General features: G+C 53.3%; 1 protein-coding gene across 7 annotated transcripts; it reads left to right on the forward strand.

The window, feature by feature from the left end:
- The first annotated feature begins 19 nt into the window (after positions 1-19).
- On the forward strand, positions 20-18,023 carry ZMAT5 (zinc finger matrin-type 5). Of its 7 annotated transcripts, none has more exons than XM_082324768.1 (6): positions 20-64; positions 4,626-4,861; positions 6,593-6,655; positions 6,886-6,966; positions 13,771-13,882; positions 17,790-18,023. In XM_082324768.1, the coding sequence occupies exons 2-6, from the start codon at positions 4,735-4,737 to the stop codon at positions 17,917-17,919; spliced, it is 513 nt and encodes a 170-aa protein (XP_082180894.1). In that variant the 5' UTR covers positions 20-64; positions 4,626-4,734; the 3' UTR covers positions 17,920-18,023. The 7 variants fall into 7 exon arrangements, with proteins under 7 accessions (XP_082180894.1, XP_082180892.1, XP_082180896.1 ...); XM_082324766.1 differs by having other exon boundaries at positions 23-64; positions 4,629-4,861; XM_082324770.1 differs by lacking the exon at positions 20-64 and adding an exon at positions 71-202 and having other exon boundaries at positions 4,629-4,861.
- Positions 18,024-19,800: the final 1,777 nt, after the last annotated feature.

Here is a 19,800-nt window from a genome sequence, read left to right on the forward strand (position 1 = left end):
CTGGGGGATGTAGGCGGCGCTCCCGGCAGGCGCGGCGCGGCCTAGGCGCCAGGCCCGGCGGGAGGTGAGTGCCGCCGGGCCCGGCCGGGGCGGAGGAGGCGGTTTGAGGGCCTTACCCGGGTTGCGGGTCGAAGCACCGTCCCTTCCTGGCACCCTTTCCCTTCAGAGGCTTCCGCTGGGCAACCCCAGTCTTTATTTTCTGGTGGGGTTTTTTTTTGAGGTGAAATCTGCAGCGTTACCGCAGGCTGGCGGGCTGAAGGCCTCATCTCGCCTCTTAGCAGAATAAGGCCTGTCGGGTGAGGCCCTCCCCGGCTGCGGGGTCAGTGGGCCTTGCAGGGGGGCAGGAGACCCCCCCCTGCCCGGGTAGAAAGGGGAAGAAAGAGGGTTTGGGGTTAAAGTCCTCTTCTGCTGTCCCCTGGGGATGGCGGGGGTAATCTGGGGGGTTTCTTCTTGTTTGTGCCAGCTGCGGAGGGCATTAAGCATTAGCAGCGTTGTCCGAGCAGGAGGTGGATGCTGTGGCTCCTAAAACCTGGAGGACGCTCAGTCGGCTGCTCCAGAGGCCTCGAGAAGAGCGTGACATGGCCCCCTGTGGCATAGCCGAAGTGGAAATGTTCCCGTTTGCCGCCCTCTCTTCGTGTTTTTCTTTCTGTTCCACTTCGGCGGGGGCAGAGGGGCCTCAGGGTGGCTCCTGCACCGGTGGGAAAGCGAGAGAGGTTTGGGTTTGGAAAGGGAGGACAGGCACAGAGCGTGGGGGAATCTTAAAACTGAAGTCATCCCGCAGCGGGATTGTTGTTAAGTGAGCATCTACATTAAATTTCAGAGCAGATCCTCAAGTGACACTCGCTCTGTTGTTTCATTTGTCTCGGCTGCTCGGGAAGAACGCGTAGTCTGGCTGCATAGTCATTTCTCTTAATTTATTTATGTTTGGTTCCCTGCATGTAGCTACTGTGGGATTTCTGGGGTAGGGTAAAAGCTCTGCTTGTGCTGGAAGCCCCTACAGAGGCTGGAAGGTGCCTAGCGTATTCCCGTGCCCTGTGTATAGCGTCATCCCTTAGGCCGGCCCATTGAAAAGCTCAACTATTATTTTTCAAAGTTAACTGCTAGGGATTGTCTCTAAGACAAATCTCCCCAATAGCCTATAAACTGCTACCACTGGGGTGGGTTTGTGTAACGGTCAGGTTGATGTTAATCCCGAGCCGGTGGCTCTGAATTTATGCTGGGTGTAATGGAAATCAGAATCTGTCCCTCTGTCATTGTGAAGGTGCAGACTCTGCTGGCGTTTTGCGTGTTCCCACAGAGATATGAGCACATCTAAATTGGCAGCTGAGTATCATCAGCTCGACACTTGGATTTAATTAACTTCACATCTGTCTGGATACCCAAAGTGGCTGAAACGGCCCCGAGCCTGGGCTATAAGAAAGCAGGAAATTGAGGTCAAGGCCCAGCAGCAATTCTCAGGGTTCGGCGTGGAGAAAAGCCGTTACACCCAGACGAAAACAAGTCTGCCCTATGCCCGTTTCTGGGTCACCTTCTTCCCTCTGCCCACATCTCAGGGAAATCAGTGGAAGAACCCCTGGAGAGTCCTAAATAAAATCTGTAGCTAGCAGAGCGCAAGGTGGAGTGTTTTGGCAGCAATTTGAGAATGGAAAATGTAGGATGGTGCACATGAGATCTTGCCTGGAGTTTTACCAAGCACGTCAGCTAGATGAGCGAAACACCTGCTAGGTGTCTTAGAACATGCTATTTCTTATAAAACATTGCTCCAAGAGGCTTACAGCAGAGGATTTTTTTGTTAATACTTTTAAGCATTGAGATACAAGACAAAGCTCTGGGTTTTTTTGTATTTGGATTTATGCAGAAAGACTTTTAAGCTGGTACAAAGCCTGTCTGAAATCATTTATGGCTGCCTGTGGGTCCAGAGGTCTATTCGCCTGAATTCAATTGCAAATTAGGGTCTAGAAATGTTAAGAGGAAATGGCCAAGCTGAAGCAGTTCTTTATAAAGCAGCTACATTTACTTTATTTCGTAATGACTAAGATGGATTTAATTAGAAAACATCTCTGTTTTCAACTGAATAATGCTCTTTGTTTACTGTTTGAGCCATTTGGGAAAATGGAAATAGGTTAGCCAGTGTTGCTTAGAAGCGGCTTTTATTCCTACGTACTAGTTCAGCGCAAAGCGTTGTGGATGCTGATACTGCAGAGAGTTGTCAGAATCCAGCCAAGATAATCCATGCAATTGAATTCTTAAAAAGATGGAAATAAGTGTTCAGTGTAATCTTTGGAGGGGGCGATCTCTGGGAGAATCCGATGCTCCTCTAATTGCTTTTTTTTTTTTATTCCGTTCATCCCCTGCAATGGGAATTGCTAGGAGAATTTGGGAGCCGGCACCCCTGGGGTGTGGGATCTGGCTGCCTGAAATCTGTAGGAGCTTTCTGCCGTCATTATTGGGGAAGGAAGAGGAACGAGCTTCTGCAATTATTGCCGTCGGGGTGATGAAAGGAAAAGTTTGAAATATGATTTCAAAGGCTGGCTGCTGCTGGGCTTCTGCAGGCAGAATTCCCATTGAGATCTGTGGAAACTTGTGTGGGACCACTGCAGAATCTCATTTGTTTTCCCCGTTCACAGCAGCCGCTTCTGCAGAGATGGAGTGCAGGAGCCAGCAGCTGAAGCAGGAAGCTTTTATGTTACCAGAAACTTTGGGAGACTATGGCACAAGATGCAGAAGGGGGATTTTTCAATACTTAAAAGCCACAGCAGAGCCTGCCAGTGGGCCAGACGCTGAGGGTAAGAGCGTTCCCTCTGGATTCCAGCAGCCCCACCACAGTGCAGCAAAGCTGGCTGCCAGGCTGGCTGTGAAACTCTGGGATGATCTAGTAAAGGACGGGGGAAAATTATGGCTTCATGTTCATTAAGCAGCACTTGGTTTTGGTTTCTTGGGCTGGAGTAGGACAATTTCAGACCTCAAGCCCTCCAGAGCTGGTTTACACCTTCCAAGCAGGAGCCAGGTCTGGTTGTGTTTGTAGGTGAAGCAGTTTGCAGTCGTGTCAGGGAGAGGTGGCTGGCTGATCAGCACCGCCTCCCAACAAGGTATTTCACCTGGAGAAGGAGGAAAGGACCTTAAAACAAACAGATTTCAAGTTCAGTTGAGTCTCTGAACATTTTACCTTCAGTGTGAAGGTTTGCAAGCTGATTCAAAAAAATCAGGTGGTCTTTTGATTGAATGTAACTGGATGCAGATGGAGGAGACTATGTTTTAACTTGTGGTGTGTGGACTGAGAGATTTCTGGGGACGTGATTTTGAAGCAGCGGTTCTCGGGAGTGGGGGAAGGAAGGGAGTTTGGCGCAGTTGCTCATGAGGTGCCAGGATGGCTGGCTGGCAGGAGGGCTTGGCAGAACCGCCTCGGCTCAGCGTGCTCGGCTCTGAGGGATTGCCTGTTGCCACTGCTCTTCCCGCTGATTCTGAGGAATCGTTAGGGAGGCTGTGATTGATTCTGACCCTGTTTTATTTATAAGATCTTTATTTCTTGCGCTGCTTTCCCTGCCATTTTTTAAACGCATTTGGCTGTCAAGGTGTCAAAAACTGGAGAATTGCTTTTGGAGTTTATCTCCCAGTCCATCCATCTTTGGCATTTATCAGGTACCTTTATATCACTTGGGAGAGAACTTAAGCTCCTTCAGGGTATCTGTTGCACCTCCAGCAAGGACAGCAGGTGGGGACAGGGCTGCACTTCACCACAAAGCCCATCTGCCCTACCGGGGTCTGGGCTGCTCCAGGCTCAGGACAGAGGAGAGCACCCAAATTCTCTCCTCTTACTTCTCGATACTGCACAGCAGAGTCTCCGGACTCCAAATCCATGTGTGATAAGCCCCTCTCCCCTGTGGGAGGAGGACCGGGCATCTCCAGGTTGCTTTCAGTGGCCGTGGAGTTGGGGGTTCTTTCCTTCTGGCTGTAAGGCTGTTGTGATCTTAATTATTGCATGTCTTGTACTCGCTGAAGCAGACACATCTTGCTGCCATAGGCTGGGGAGGATGAGGAGAGCAGTCCTTGATGTACAAGAGTAAAGAGGTGGCTAGGTGAACTAAACAAAATGTTATGCCCTTTAGTGTTTGTAATGCAGCTTCCCACTTGTGGTACAGGTGAGATCAGCTTTTTTTTTCAGCTTTGTGGAGTTGCTGAGTTTCTTCCTTACCTTGTAGAGATCGACACGGGGGAATTTCCTTCCTCTCGCATGGCAGCTTGCGGAGGTTGTCTGTGGTCTTGGGTTAAAGTCCTGGGGCCCCAGGTGGAGGCTGTGGCATGGATCTCTAGCTTCTGTTTGCACACTGGATGGTTTCTGCTGCACCTTCCCTGGCGCAGGTGGTGGCTGGGAGCCGCTGGCTCTCTGGGGTCTCTGCTTTGTGTGATCTGAACTCCGGCACACTCGGGGAAGGAGAATTCTTTCAGCAGAGATGTTGTTGCTTTGAGTAACGGAGGTAAGAAATGCAGATCTGAGCCTGTTCTCCCATATACATGCAGTAGATGCTGCCTTACCAGTCTCTGATGGACAAGAATGTATACTACTGGGTCTCACTTCTTTCTCTGCCTGCCAGCCCTAAATGATTTGAGTTCTACTCCTTTGGAAGCAGGCGCTGTAAATCTTGGATCCTCCATCCCTGGGGCAGGCATGGCTGGGCGCCGAGGAACTGTCTGATGTTTCCCAGGCTGCACTAATGCTGCTCTGCCAGAAGAGAGATGGGGAAAAGATATTTCTGTGACTACTGTGACAGGTCCTTTCAGGACAACCTTCACAACAGGAAGAAACACCTCAATGGAGTGCAGCATCTCAGGGCTAAGAGAGTCTGGTACGACTTATTCCGAGGTGAGTACTACCAACTGTCTGCCACTCCCTTTCTGGGACTGGGGAGGTGATGGATGAGGTGTGGGGCGGGGGGAATAGATAAAATAAATCAGCACTGATGATTTATGTTCAGATTGTCTGTGCCAGTAAATTGTGGGCTTGATACTGTTGCTGTCGAGCAGTCTCGGAGGCAAAACCCTCATGTGCCTGGATGTGGGAAGGGGAAACTGTAGACGTCAGCTGGGACTTGAAACGAGGTGGAAGAGATAGGGAGGTTGTTTCTGAGAACAGGAGTTGCGGATAACGCTCTCTTGGCATCACGGGCAAATCTGAGACGAGACCTGGGAGAACAAAGTGGGTTATGGTTTCTGAAGGTGTGTTAGGTGCCTTCTGCAAACCAGAGTTGATCTCTGACGTGTGAGGAGCAACAAATATCGGGGGGGCGGGGGGTGTAGATGGAGAAAGTGGGCTGGAAGGCAGGCTGTACATATGGGGTGTGTGAATGGGTGGGAAGCTGGCAGCAGTTCTCTGCGCTGGGTGGAGATGTTAGTTCTGAGGGTGGCCGTGGGAGAGGCTGAGGATGCGACTGCTTGACTGGAGACCCCAGAAGGGTGAGAGGGCTGGGGAAGCAGCTCAAAGCAGGGTGTGCTCAAACCTATCTTAGCCAAGCAGGGGAGCAGAGGAGGAGGGCTAGGTGCACTGGGGCTTTGGCAGAGGAGGGGTTGGAGTTTTGGGGCTGGAGGCTGCGTCAGGATGTGCTGAAGGAAAGCCCTGTATCCTCTGTCTGTTTAACAGGACTCTTCTCACCTAGCTCAGTGCTCTGACCCGGCTCGCCACGCAGTTACATGTGTTTTAGTGCCAGCCTGAGGAATATGGTGGGAATGTGTGTCCAGGGTCCTGAGAGCAGTAGCAAACACTTAGTTTGGGTTCAGCTGATTGTGAAACCATTGCCTGTATGTTCCTTTGCTTCCTTCTGGTTTCTCAGGATCAGGAGTTGCAGGCTGTGCTTGTCTCCTGGCTAGCTAGGTGAGGAATACCCTGCGGAGCTCTGGGTAGCTCTGCTGTCTGCTTAACCATACATGGAATTTGGAAAGGCTCTCAAGTGTGGAGGACCAACAGCGCCAGCCCAGCACAGTTCTAGCTGGGTTAGTGATGGCAGATTACCTAGCACTTTTCTTCTCATCAGGCTGAAACCCTTCATTTCCCTCTGATTGATAAAATTCCTCATCCCATCCCTGATTAGGAGGGTCATCTCCTCTTATCTCCACACTCTGTGGCCTGGCATCAGCCAGTGCAAGTTCTTCCACAGTCTATGGGAGCTGCTGTGTCTTTGGGGCTCGCTTTCTCTAGGACATCTCCAGGAGGTGAAGGACCATTTCAGTGGTGTCCACTGGAGACTCAGCACAGGGTTCTGTGAGGCCTTGCACAGAGTTTTTCTGAGAGCTCTGTGAGTCTGCCTGGTCTTTCTCTGCTGCACAAAAGTGCTGCAGAGTCCTTGCTTTTCTGTCATGCTTGTTTTCCCCTGCTGGCGTGGGGAGAAAGCATGAAGCAGAAAGCAAAGAAGGTGATATTTGCAAGCCAGTGAAAAGCTGAAGCCAAGGGTACAGATAGGGACTGTTTACGTGACAAGCCACAGACAAATTGACAGTTAAGTGACTTCCCACTAGGGAGCTGACCTGTTTGGGACCATGATACGATGGGGTATTGCTGTGCAAGAGATCTTTGCCCTGTTTTGTCCTTTGTCTCCCGTAGATGCTGCTGCTATCCTGCAAGAGGAGCAAACCAAGAAACCGTGTCGGAAGTTTCTGCAAACAGGTGCGTTCTTCTGAGGTAGAAATAACTGCCTGAGCTCCAGCAGCTCCTTCATGAGCCAGCCCAAGGCTGTTCTGGACAGCCCTGGTACGTGTGTTTGTCTTGGAGGGAGTGAAGGGCTTGGGCCTGGGTGTCTGGCATGGAGGTGCAATGGATCTTGTGTTTGCATGCCCATTTACAAGGGAGGATCTTGCGTGTGCGGTTCTCATGGAGATCCGTGGCTTTTCTTCCAGGACAGTGTGATTTTGGGTCCAACTGCAGATTTTCCCACATGACAGAGCAGGACCTGGAGAAGCTGAGTGCCCAGGTTCAAGGTGAGTCCTCGAATAAAAAAATGTCCAGGGGTCTCTGAGGAGGGGGAGTTGCTGCAGGGAGCATGGGCTGCAAAGGGGCGCGTGAGGGGTTGTGCAGCAAGAGCCTGCAGTCTCGTGTTGCCTGTGTGCAGCCAGCCGAGCGTGGATCCCTCCCGCCTGCCTCTCGGTGCTATGTGAGCCTGTAGCGTAGCTGTAAGTGCTGCAGTTTTTCATATGCTTTCTGCTCTTGGTCTGCTGGCACAGACACAAACCTAGAGTTGAGCAATGCTGTTACTACTTAGCAGCAAGCATCTGAAGCAGAGAGTGGGCTTTCTGAGCCCTCGGGGTTTTGTTCAGGCAGGGAATAAAAACTGTCAGCAGCAGAGGGCACTGGTACATCACTTCCCCTTAAATTTATGGATTTGATTTCCCCCCACCTCTCTACTATTACCAGGGAGCTGCTGCTTCCACTCTTGGGAAGAGCTAGCCTGCTGTCAGTTGGGTTGTCCTGAGGAGAGGACACGGGGTCCTGGATCCAGAAACAGCCTCTGCGCACGTGGCTTTGGGTGGAACTGAAGTTTGGGCAGAGGATGAATGGCAGCTGCTCCCCTGCTGTGAGTCTCCAGAGCACTTTTGAACTTTTTCGTTCTGGGAGTACCACCTCCTTGCCCTAAAAGGAGTGGCAGCTCTGTTTTCTCTATAGGATTCATTACTTTGGTGGTTAGAGAAAATGTGAGAGAGGTGTTGGTGAGAACTTACGGAATGGTTGAGGTCTCCACTGGAGATCATCTAGTCCCAACCCTACCTTGCTCAAAGCAGGGTAAACTAGAGCAGGCTGCTCAGGGCCATGCCCGGTTGTGTTTTGAATATCTCCAAGGCTGGAGACTCTACAGCCTCTGTGGGCAACCTGTTCCAGTGTTTGACCACATTTGCAATAAAAATGTTTGGGGTTTTTTTAATATTTAAATGGAAATTCCTCTATTTTGGTTTGTGCCCATTGTCTCTTGGCTTTGCTGGACTCCCTCCAGTATGTCCCTGTCTCTGTGGTACTGGGGAGCCCAGCGCTGGACACAGCACCCAGCGCTGGACACAGCACCCAGCACAGCCTCACCAGTGCGGAGCAGAGAGGAAGGATCCCTTCCTCGACCTACTGGCAATGCTCTTCCTAATGCAGCCCAACTCCTGAGCAGATCTTGTGCCCACACTGCTAGCTGAAGCCAACTGTTGTTTTGCCAATAGTCTGGCAAACACAGGCTTAAGTGTTGAAAGCGTGTGTGTGTGTACATGCATGCGTACATATGGGATTTGGGGTGTGCGTGGGGTAGAGACTCTCTCCTGGCCTTCCTGAGGGATCAGATTTGGAGAGGCATGGCTCTGGTGAACCTGGGGGAGCAGGAGGAAGGCAGGCACTACGGAGCTATTCCAGTCCTCGCCGTTGCTGAGTCAGTCTGCGAGTCCCCGAGGCGACTCTGTGAATCAATCGCTGAACAACGCCGGCAGTCAATAAAACCCATCTCGTCGGGCTGCGCGGGAGACTGAGCGCTCCAGCCAGCCCTTCTCAGAGCAGCAGTGCCGGGCTGGCAGTCGCGCTCCTCTTCCCCGCTGCTAGCCCAGAACCTCTCCCCGACCCTTCTCTGCTGCGGGGTTTAAGTGCTGGGTTCCCGAGAGGTGGCACAAGATGTCAGCCTATTTGCAGGAACCTGTAGCGTTTCCAGTCATTGAAGACTGTTTATTGCAGGGGAAGTGAAAGCTCTTTGGAGCAGAGCGGAGCTGCAGGGGAAGGCTGGCAAGCTCCTCTGTGCTTGGGTAGGTTCCTTTGCCAATTACACTTGTTACTGAATATTGACTTCTGTCAAATGGGTCAGGTGTAAGTGGAGAATTGGCTAGCGAGAGAGCTGATTCCTGGGAGATTACTTGGAAACCTTACATTTGTATTACCAAGTCAAACATTTAATTAAACAATTAGACTTCAAGGAGCGATGGCCAGGGGACGGCAGGGTGCCCTGTCCTTGGCTGTGCTGCTCTAACACGAATGCCTGGTTGTAGAGTTAAGTCCTGCTCACCTCTCTCGTGGTGTTGCTCCGTGGAAATCCTGTGTGAGTCAAGCGAGCAGGCTGAGCATCACACAGACCTCTAAATCTGATCAGTTGAGCCCACAGAGAGCTTGGAGGGATCTGATGGAGTGAAGAGCTCAGCAGGACTTGGTGGAGAAGAGGTGCAGCCCGTAACACGGCAGACTGGGTGGAAGGAACAGCTGCAAAAGCCAAGCCGCTGCTCGGTGTGTCCTGGGGACATTTCACCACTCCTTAGGCTGCTGAAGCATCAGTGTCTCAGGTGGTAAGGCTTAGGGCAGAGCTTAAGGCAAGCTTGTGTGATGGCAGGTTGGACTGCAGGTTGCAGTAGTCACGCAGGAGACCTGATTCTTGTAGCCCGTCCCTCAGGTGCCTCCGTCAGTAATGTCCCTATATCCATTAGCACCTAGTCCTGGTGTTTCTGTGCTGTGAGGCATCGCTGGCCACTGCCAGTGAGATGATACAGGGTAGAGCAGTGGTCTGGATCAGGCTGCCTCTCACTGAATTGTCAGTGTCCTCGGAGATTTCCCATCTGAACCCGCAGCATTTGGGAGGTTTTGACAGGCTTGCAGCCTGGGGTGGTTGGGGATTTGAGGTGAGCTGAGAGGCTGGAAGCGCCAGAGCCCCCTGACCATTTTGTGCAGAGCCTTGTGTGACCGTGCTGGAGATGACCATAGAATCATAGAATCGTTAAGGTTGGAAAAGACCCTTAAGATCATCAAGTCCAACTGTTAACCCAGCACTGCCAAGTCCACCACTATACCATGTCCTCGAGCACCACGTCTGTCTGTCCTTTAAATACCTCCAGGGATGGAGACTCAACCACTTCCCTGGGCAGCCTGTGCCAATGCTTGACCACGCTCTGCCTCTGGCGGGGTGAAAGTGGACGGTCTCTTGGTGGGTCCCCAGTGCTGCTTAACTCTGCTTTCGTCAGCTCTGGTGCGTGGGCATAGAAGCAGAGGAGCTGTCAGATGGCGTTGAACCCGTGTCTCGCCTTGTCCAGGGGCAGATGCTTCAGCAAAAGGTGCAAAGAAATCCTGTGGTGAAGTGGTGTAGCCCAGTAACCCGTGCTCAGGGGTGAGCTTGCATCCTAAACCACAACAAAGCCTTTTCTGACTTTTTATAACACTGCTAAACCGTGATGGCACTTTCTTTGTCATATAAATATTGAACCTGTCCCTGAATCCCTGTTAAGTGTTTGGTGTTGGTAGTTCTGTGTCAGTGAGCTCCCCTTGCTAATGAGGCGTTTTTATTACAGCCAAAGGAAACGTTACATTATTGTTAACACTTGGCCTTTTTAATGCAGGGAATTCACCCTGCTGTTTGTGTTAGTCTTGTGGGTTAAGTAGGAAAATTTCTGGACGATTCGCTGTTCTATATCAGCTTAGAGCGTGTCCTAGTTTGGCTTCAGCATTTCTGCACCCCGTAGAATATACTCATCAAGAAGCAACAGTTTCCACCTTCAGCAGGGAGGGAGGCATATTCCCAGCTGTTACCGCATCAAAGCATTAGCCTTCTGCATCTGCTGCATCATTCATCAGCGAGACACTTCCAGGCTGTCATTTTAAGTACAGTCATGTCAGGAAAAGTCACTGTCAAATTGCCATCTTCTTGCTTGAAGTTATTGGTTCCCCACTACTCTGCGTCACTTCTGCTGGTAGTATTGACACAACCCAGCCTCTTTGGTGAGCTCCAGCTAGCCAGAGCTGCAAGGGGAGAGTAAGGACATGGGTTTGCAATATATCCGTGTGATTGAAAGAATATGAGTGACCCTGCTGGGGGTGGCTGTAGTCAACCAGTTTAACTTAGCGATGAGCAGGAGAAGGAGCGCTCTCGCAGTCGGCTGCCACTTCTTGGCTGCGGGGCGGTAACTTCTTAAGCTGCTCATATTGCAAGACCTCATCAACCTCATCTCTCAGCCGCAGTCTGCCGCTGTTCATGTGCTCTGGAGGAGTTTGGGCTGCCACATCTTCCTGCCCAGGGAGGGAGCTGAAGGATTACATGTAAATCCCTTTGCTGAGTGACCTGCTCGGTGCTGGTGGTTGCATCTCACATACGGTGGTGTCTCATTCAGGAAGAAAACTCATGGTAAAGGTTGCATGGGGAGAGAAGATAAATCTGGGCTCCCACTCTGGCATCATTAGAGAGGCACTTCATGACTACAGACGCTCTTTTAATTGGCTGTAATTAGACTTTGAAACAAAAACCCCAGTGAGAAGGAGGGGGGAAGCACCTTCACACCTGTCTTGCCGCTGCAGTCTGGCTGGCTGCACGACCAGGTAGGAGGAGTAAGGGCTGTAATTGTGAGTTACAGCTTGGAATACCTGTTGACATTCAGGGGGTATTTCCTATCTCATGGTGGTTTTGGTGGTCCTTGGATGGGACGTGTGTGTTTCAGAGGAGGACAAGACGAAAGATTTGCCTTTTTGATGGGCACGCGTCAAGGGGGACAGAGCCAGACAGTTGCCCGTACCTGCTGCCGTACTTCTCAGCCCACGGGTTGGAGTTGCTTTGGAGCAGTAACTTGTGGAGCTGTGTGAATGGGGAGCCAGCTGGATGTCTTTCTAGTCTGGACACCTGGGGCCTCATTTAGGCCAGTGTGAGTCTGGAGTCGTTCCACTGCAGCCACTGAGCTTTTCTGGACGAGACCAGTGAGTTGTGGCTGCTCGAGTCCATGGGCTCCCACCAGTTCCTGGTGTGGCACTTTGGGGCAGTGGCCTTGGGGCTCCCTGCTCTAAACAGAGAGGCTTTGGCAGTTTTGGGGCTGTTCTGTGTTGGGGCTTGGAGTGGGATGAAAAGGAAATCTTGGTGGTAGGTAGAGGTGGGAGCAGTTTCTCTCTGTGATTTTCTTCCCTGCCTCATTGAAGCATCTCACAACCAGTGCTTGTCCCCTTGCTGAGGTGGGATGTGCCCAGGCACCAGCTAGGTGGAGAAACCTGAAACAAATGGAAATAAAGTGGCTGTAGCCAACGTTGCTGGAAAAGTCTAATCCGGGAGCTGAATTCAGATACCCTGAGACTGAGCAGCACCCAGTTCACCAGACTGAGCTTCTTGCCTCCCCATTGCTCTCACCTGGCCAGGCTCTTGGGTTGACCCCAAATAGCTCTGCTGGGGCTTTGCTCCTTGGGAACAACTGTAGGAAACTTGAACAGTCCTGTCTCCAACTGTACCCTTATCGCCGGGTTGCAGAGCAGCACCTCGACATCAGGACCACAGCAGGCTGTCTTTTTGGTGGCAGCGAGTACATCGTCACCCCTCCCAGCAGCAGCAGATGAAAAGGCTGGATGACAAATTATCCATCTCCGGCTGCTCATTGTGTAGCACGTTCCTGCCATCCTTATTAATATTCAACAGGCAGATGAATAATTGGTTGCCACCACTAGGATGAAGTGATCCTTCACTCTGCCCAAGCAATATTAATTTCACACCCTGTCTGGAAATGTATAATATTTTCCTTAACCGTGTGACATATGGCGGGTAGGTGTGGAGGAGGCTCCTGGTGGGCACGGCTGCAGGTGGCTGCTGCCGTGGGACTGCTGGCGGGTTGATCTCTAAATGGGATCAGGGTTCCCCCAGAGCGCTTGTCCCCGGAGGGTTTGATGAGCCGGGCAAAGGGGAACGACACACAGCTGCCTCGGCTTCCTTCTTATTAATATCAGTGTTTGTTTTTCAAAGTATCACATTCCCTTTTCTGTTAGGTGGGAACTTTCCACTAGGCTGGAGCTCTAATAGCTCTGAGCATCTCCTCAGCCCGCGCTGCCTGACGTGCTGTCAGCAGCATGACTGTGTTGTTCGTGTCGAGGACTCGTACTAGACCCTGTTCTCCGCTAGCATCCCTTCCTGCTTTGTCACTGGTGCTGAGGGTGGACCGAGGAGCTTTGCTAACTGGGCAGCTGCGGATTTCTGCCTGGTGGGAGGGACTGGTGAGTGCTGGACTGTCCCACTGGCTCTGTGCCCTTCTGCCCGGAGAGGACAGTGCTGCAGGACGGGGTGGTGGAGGGGTTGAAAGCTTGAAAGAACATCAGGCTGCCCTGTCCCTTGGTAGACAGCAGAGGTTTCCTACTGGTTTCCTTGCTCGTTCCTAACTTGCATGAGAAAATACAGGAACTTGTTCCCCTCCCTTTCTCCCTCCCTCTGCCATGCTCTGCTCTGATTTTGCACCTGGGCTGAGCAGAGCTGGGCAGCAGCCTCCCACCCTGTCTCTGCAGGGGCTGGGGATGCGTCACACAGCACGCGCCTTAAACAGACCTGACAGCATCTCTGAAATCCCGTCTCCTGCTTGTACGTGCACTCTGAACCTTTCAGACTCCCGCGGCCTGCCAAGTCTGCATCGATCTGGACAGACGTCCCTGTCACTCCCTCCTAACTGGGCAGAGGTGGCAAAGTCCCTCCTGCCAGTTGGAGGGACGCGTCTTTGGAAACAGCTCAGGGCTCGGGGCCAGCAGAGGCTGTTTCAGGCGAGGATGAGGATGATCTGCCCCAGGGGGGAGATGTCAGACTCCCCTCAGTTAAGTGCCCAAACTGCTGCTGTGCTCGCTGGCTTAGTTCTCGTTCCCGGCTCTGTCTGGCTGGAGCTGTCACCAGTGAGGAGGCCAAGCATCAGATGGCAGGTGAACAGTAGAGGAGGAGGGGCCGCCACAGGCAAATTGCAAACTCCACCATAAGAACCTATGCAGGGTAATGAGCAGCGGGTTTAATGGAGTGAAAGGACTGCAGCGCGAGCGTCTGATAGCCCTTTCTCTCTCTCAACCAGGGGAGCAGAGGTCGAAGGAGCTGCGGCAGGAGGGAGCAGATGTCCCGCCTGGCACCATTGAGGACTGGCTGGAGAAGAGAGCAAAGAGACTGAGCGCGGCTCAGAGTAACAGGTACTGGTGGCTGGGGAGCATCCATGTGAGGGCTGGCTGGTGCTGCTGGCCCGCACGATGCAGAGGGGGGATCCCACAAGAGGGGTGTGAGTGGGATAGGAGAAAGCACGGGTGATCAGAGGTCCCAACTCGCTGGGACCCCCTGAGCTATCGTTTAACACTCGGCCTGCCAGCGCTGTGTTAGCACACGCTACAGACACGCGTACGGATCCGGTCTTGCACACCTGCATCAGAGATGCGTGCACGTGTCTCCCCGTGTGCCCAGGGGACAAGCCAGGCCTTGCTGCCTGTGGCTGCTTCCCTGGGGAAGGCGAGCAGAGGGGTATTCCTGTGCTCTCTGCAGAGTGCGCAGATGTGCCTGGAAGGACAGTGCCACCGCGGGGCTGAGTTATTAATGCCCGGAGTTCAGTGGCAGGAGCCCGGTCTCATCTGTTGACAGCTTCTCCATCCTCTGTCTGCACATCTCTGCCAGTCCCTGCCAGTGAGAGGGTGGAATTAGCTCCTCCTCGCGGCATTCATTCGGATTCCGGTGCCTGCCGGTGCCTGCTGTTTCCTTGCTCACCTGACTGTGCCGCAGGCTTAATTGGATGACATTTGGGCAGGTGCCAAATTTCTCTTTTGTTCTTTTTCAGTTTGCTCCTGTCCTCTCTGTGTTTGGTCTGGGCAGGATCTTCCTTCTGGTGCTTGTCTGGGCTTGTTGCTTTCTGTTCGCTCCATCCATCAGCTTGGCTGCCCTTAACCTTGCAGCAGTGCTCACTGACAGCCATAACCTTCCTACCCTCCATACACTTGCCCCATTTTGCTTGTCCTGCCCCTGAGCCCCTTGATCTTGGGGTAGATCATTTCTTACAGAAGATAGCCATCGCTATATCCAGAGCAATTTCCAGACCTTCGTAACTACTTGGTCCCTGCTGCCTCCAAAGGTGCACAAGACCTGGGATTTCTAGGGTTGTTGCTTTCTACCCAGCCTCTGTGTCCCTGCAGGCTCAGAAACCGCCTACTACAGGAACTAAGCACCAACTATTCAAAGCTTCTCTTCTTCTATTTGGCCTTGCCAACGCCTGTCCCTTTTGTTTCTTTTCTCCCCTTGTGCTCTCCAGCCCCAGCGTTGCCCTTCTGAGCAACTGCGTGTTTTGTTTTGTCGGCCAGAGAAGTTGTTTTGCATTGCCAGGGAAGAGGGCCTGTTTTAGGCAGATCCCTGTGCTCCTGGTGCCTGGGGAGTCTGTGTTCCTCCTGAAAATGCTTTTAAGAACAAGGAACTCCCTCTCCCTCCGGCAGTCATAGAATCGTTCAGGTTGGAAAAGACCTTTAAGATCATCAGGTCCAGCTGTTACCCCAGCACTGCCAAGCCCACCGCTAAACCATGTCCCTAAGCACCACATCTCACTGGCTTTTAAATCCCTCCAGGGGTGGGGACTCAGCCCCTGCCCTGGGCAGCCTGTGCCAGGGCCTGACAGCCCTTTCAGTGAAGAAATTTTTCCTAATATCCAACCTAAACCTTGCCTGGTGCAGCTCGAGGACGTTTCCTCTCATCTTATCGCAGTCCTCAAGGTCCCTGAAATGTGGCAGAATCTCTGGCAGGGTCTAACACTGCTTTGGGGAATTTGTGGTTTTGGATGATAATCTGCCTAGGGGCTGCCTTGCCTGGTTGGTGATGTCAGTAAAGACCATTGGTCTGCACAAAACAGTAGAGAAAGTGCTCTTGCGGGCAGTCATCTCTAACAGGAGACGCTGGAGACCCAGCTCCACCTCTGTCTTCTCTGGCAGCACTGAGTAGGAAGGATTCACGCTGGGATGGAAGAGGTCTTGGAAGCGTGATCTCCCAAAGTGTGATGGGAAGCTGTTGCTGTGTTAAGCCTCAGCCTGCGAGCGTAGTTGAGTTGCTGTCTCTGCCTTGCCGGGGGCTTTCTAGCAGGATACCCGGTGGAGCTACTGCCTTGCGCGGTCTCCAAGTACACCACAGTGCAAAGAAAACACTGTGCTGGGCTAGAAGTGGCCATGTGGCCAGGTACTGCCTTGGCTGAAGGGTAGCACTTTCTTAAAGGCAGTAACTTGAGCACCGTTTCTGACTGTCACCTAGCTTAGCCCCATGGATGGAGAGTTGCCGTGCTGCCTTCCACCCATCGTTGGTGCAGCCGCTCTCCCAGCCTGGCTGGGCTCAAGGGGACAATCTTCATTTGGAAGCCTCTTACCCGATGTGTGTTTTCAAAGTCACGCTGTGCCGTTGCTTTCTGGAGAGCTGGGGTGGAGTTGGATGGAGTTCGTGTAGTTCTCTTGGCAGTGGAGCTCTGCCAGGGTGTGATTGATTTTTCACCTGATTTCCGAAGGAAACGGAGCATGGCAGCGCACGTGAGTGCGTGCTTCCGCCATAACTGCCGTGGAGCCCACTTGCTGATCTCCATCAGAAAGGGGTCTGAGGCCTCAAAGATAGTAAGATACTACAGGTTTTGTGAACGTGGGAGTGGGTAGAGGAGAGGGATCCCATTAATGCCTTCAGAAAGGAAATATTCTTGACCCTTGCTTAGACACCAGAGAATCTGCATGGGACAACCATTCTGAATGCTCCAGCTGTAGGTAAACCTTGGATAGCTCTTGTATTTTATGAGACCCCAGGGAATTGAGTACCCAGACAGCATCCTCCCTATTGATTAGTTCTGCTGCTCACAGAACAGCTCATTAGTTGATAGCTGTGCTGTTCCACCTTGCAGCATGCCTTGTCCTGCTCCCCACTCCACCGTACTGCTGCTGCGGGGGCTCCCCTGCCTGCAGGAGCAACAGTGCCTGGACGTAACAAAAAATATTCCTGCCCGAGAGGGGCCTGGTGTGTGTCCTAGCAGTCTTGTCTCATCCTCGGCTCTGAAGAATCCCCATCAAGGGGATAAGCATCAGACCAAATGACTTTGCTCTGTGTTAGTTGCCTAGAAAACACCGCACTCAACTTCTGTAGCTGGCTTTCGGCCACGTCGTCGGCCCTGCAGGGAGAGGAGGGTGCTGCTTCTCCGGAGCATTATGTAAAGGAGTTTGATTAGATATCTTCTGGCATAACAATTAAAAAGATTCATCAGGATCAGAGGTAGAGGCCTGAGAAGCTGGAAGGCTGCTGCCAGGGCTTGCGCTAAGGAACAAATGAGTTTCCTGCACTCAGGAATTAATGGAAAAGGTATGTTTCCCATGAATTTAAACCTGCCCTGGCCAAGCGCTTTCTTCAGCTGGAGACAAGGGAGCGATGCTTCTTGCTTTTGCACTTCTTCAGTCAGGTGTGGTGTTTGCAGCAGCCTCAACTAGTAAACTTCAGGGAGAGAGACAAAGTGTTTCCCAGGCTGTGAGTTGGAGGAGGAAGCCTGTTCCCTCTGCTGAAGGGTGCTTCTGTGAAAACACCCCATCGTTCTGGCAGTTTCTCCGTTTCCGAGGGGTCCTTGTCCTTTGGGAAGTGCACAGCTGGCTTGGGATTCAGGCTGCTCGGAAAGAAACATCTGCTAATTTTGTTTGTTCTTCTCAAAACTCAGCTGTGTGAAGAGTGGAGAGCAGCTGGGGGTGGGAGGGGACGGGGCCAGCCGTGCTCCCAGCACGGGGCCTCTCCTGCCGGCAGCTGGCTGGGGCTGGCGCTGCTGCCCCTCGGCAGACCCCCTTACCTTAGTGCTCCCACCTTATTTTTGCACTACGTTAGCAAGCGCCAGCTGCTTGAATGGGCTGGGGGGTGGTTACGCAGCAGTTGTGCTGTTGGATTTGGTGGCGGGGGGGGAATATACCTGCTTCTTGATAACCAAAACCCTCCTCTGCTGGACCCCTCCTCTTTTGGGGGCTAGCGGAAGGGGCGCAGGGAAGCTCAGCCGCTCAGCAGGGCCTTGCTTTCAAACTGAGATGGCCCCATCTCCCCTCTGCCCCTTCCGTCTCCCCACCTCCGCAGTGCTCTGCCTGAGAAACCAGCGCCTTTCCAGTACCCACCAGGCTGGCCGCCAGTGCAGGATCTGCCCCCGTCCCTGCAGGCCCCCCCACCCGGAGGGTGGCCAGTCCCCCCCAGCCTGCAGTGGGGCTGAGGCACAGGGACCCCCGCAGAGGTCGTGCTGGAGATGGACTGCTTCCTCGCCTGCTCTAAGAAAGGGACAGAATTATTTATGTACACTTTTATATCAATAAAAGCCTTCCCTTCCTGTTGCAGCCTGCGTGGGTCGTGTTATTTGTCGCCTGGCAGCCTCCCGTGGGTTGAGCCGGTCGGGCGGTTGTCTCCCTGCCACAGGAACGGGGATCTGCGCTCCGCGGAGCTCCAGCCCCACGCGGAGGGGCTGTCGTCTGGAGCGAACAGCCCCCATTTCCCGGGACAGGATCCGTCCCCTTGGACCGCTGCTGTCTGTGCTGTGCCCTGCACTGCCCGCTCTCAGTCCAGCTCCGCGGCTGATCCAGGCTGGGGAAGGAAGCTGTAACCAGGCTTTTAAAATTGATATTTACTGTTTCCTCCAGTGTTTATGACTTATGTTTGCTTTCTGGTAAATTCAGTGTGTAAAACTGCTTCGGTTCAGGTGCTGGAGCTCCTAATGAAGAGCTTGGGGAGCTCCCATAAGTCCTCTGCTCCTGCTCCCACTATGCTGAAGGCAAGAAGCAAGGAGAAAAAAATACCCTGAGGTTTCTCCTTCTCCAGAAAACTAAGTAAACAGTGAGTGCCAGCGGGGCAGGTACCTCCGTGGGTCGATCCCTGCTGTGGGAGCTGGCTGGCCAGGCGTGTGTGCTGGGGGCTTGAGCTGGGAAGGGGCGAGGAGGGACTCCACCTCCCTCCTGCTCGCTGCGGGCCACGCTGGGAGCCGAGGGCCAGGCGCAGTGGCCGGGGAGGCCAGCTGGCCTGCCTCCAGCTTCTCTTTACTGCTCTGGAAGGGCTGCCCTGGAGAAGCACACCTATAGGGGTGCTTTTAGGGTGCAGTTTTGGTATGGCCAAGCCCAGCCAGAGGCAGAGGCAGGCTGAGCCCAACCATGTGGCTGCTGCAGTGGGAGTTTCACAGAGTCATCTCAGCAGGAATCATCGAATTGGTTAGGTTGGAAAAGACCTTTAAGATCATCAAGTCCAACCGTTAACCCAGCACTGCCAAGGCCACCACTAAACCATGGCCCTAAGCACCACATCTCCCTGGCTTTTAAATCCTTCCAGGGGTGGGGACTCAGCCCCTGCCCTGGGCAGCCTGGGCCAGGGCCTGACTGCCCTTTGGGGAAAGAAGTTTTTCCTCATATCCAACCTAAACCTCCCCTGGCGCAGCTTGAGGCTGTTCCCTCTCATCCTATTGCTTGTTCCTGGGGAGCAGAGACCGACCCCCCCTGGCTCCAGCCTCCTTTCAGGCAGTTGCAGAGAGCGATGAGGGCTCCCCTCAGCCTCCTCTTCTCCAGGCTGAGCCCCCCCCAGCTCCCCCAGCCGCTCCTCCCCAGCCTTGTGCTCCAGCCCCTGCCCCAGCCTCACTGCCCTGCTCTGGCCACGCTCCAGCCCCTCCATGGCCGCCTTGGGGTGCGGGGCCCAGCGCTGAGCACAGCATTCGAGGGGCGGCCTCACCAGTGCCCAGCACAGGGGCACCATCACCTCCCTGCTCCTGCTGGCCACACTATCCCTGATACAAGCCAGGATGCCATTGGCTTTCTTGGCCACCTGGGCACGCTGCTGGCTCATGTTCAGGTGGCTGTGAACCAGCACCCCCAGGCCCTTTCCCACCAGGCAGCTCCCAGCCGCTCCTCCCCCAGCCTGCAGCGTTGCATGGGGTCGTTGTGACCCAAGTGCAGGACCCAGCACTGAGCCTTGTTGCACCTCATTGAACCTCAAAAAAAAGGCAAGGGAGGGATGAAGAAGGCCCTTGGCTTGGCTTTCTCAGGAAGGCGGGTGGGTGCTCAGCTTCACTGCAAAGCTGCTCGGCAGCCAGCCGCGTCCCGGGAGAGCAGCTCTCCGG

The sequence above is a fragment of the Platalea leucorodia genome, assembly GCF_965183815.1.
Source record: "Platalea leucorodia genome assembly, chromosome: 12".
Classification (NCBI taxonomy): Eukaryota; Metazoa; Chordata; class Aves; order Pelecaniformes; family Threskiornithidae; genus Platalea; species Platalea leucorodia.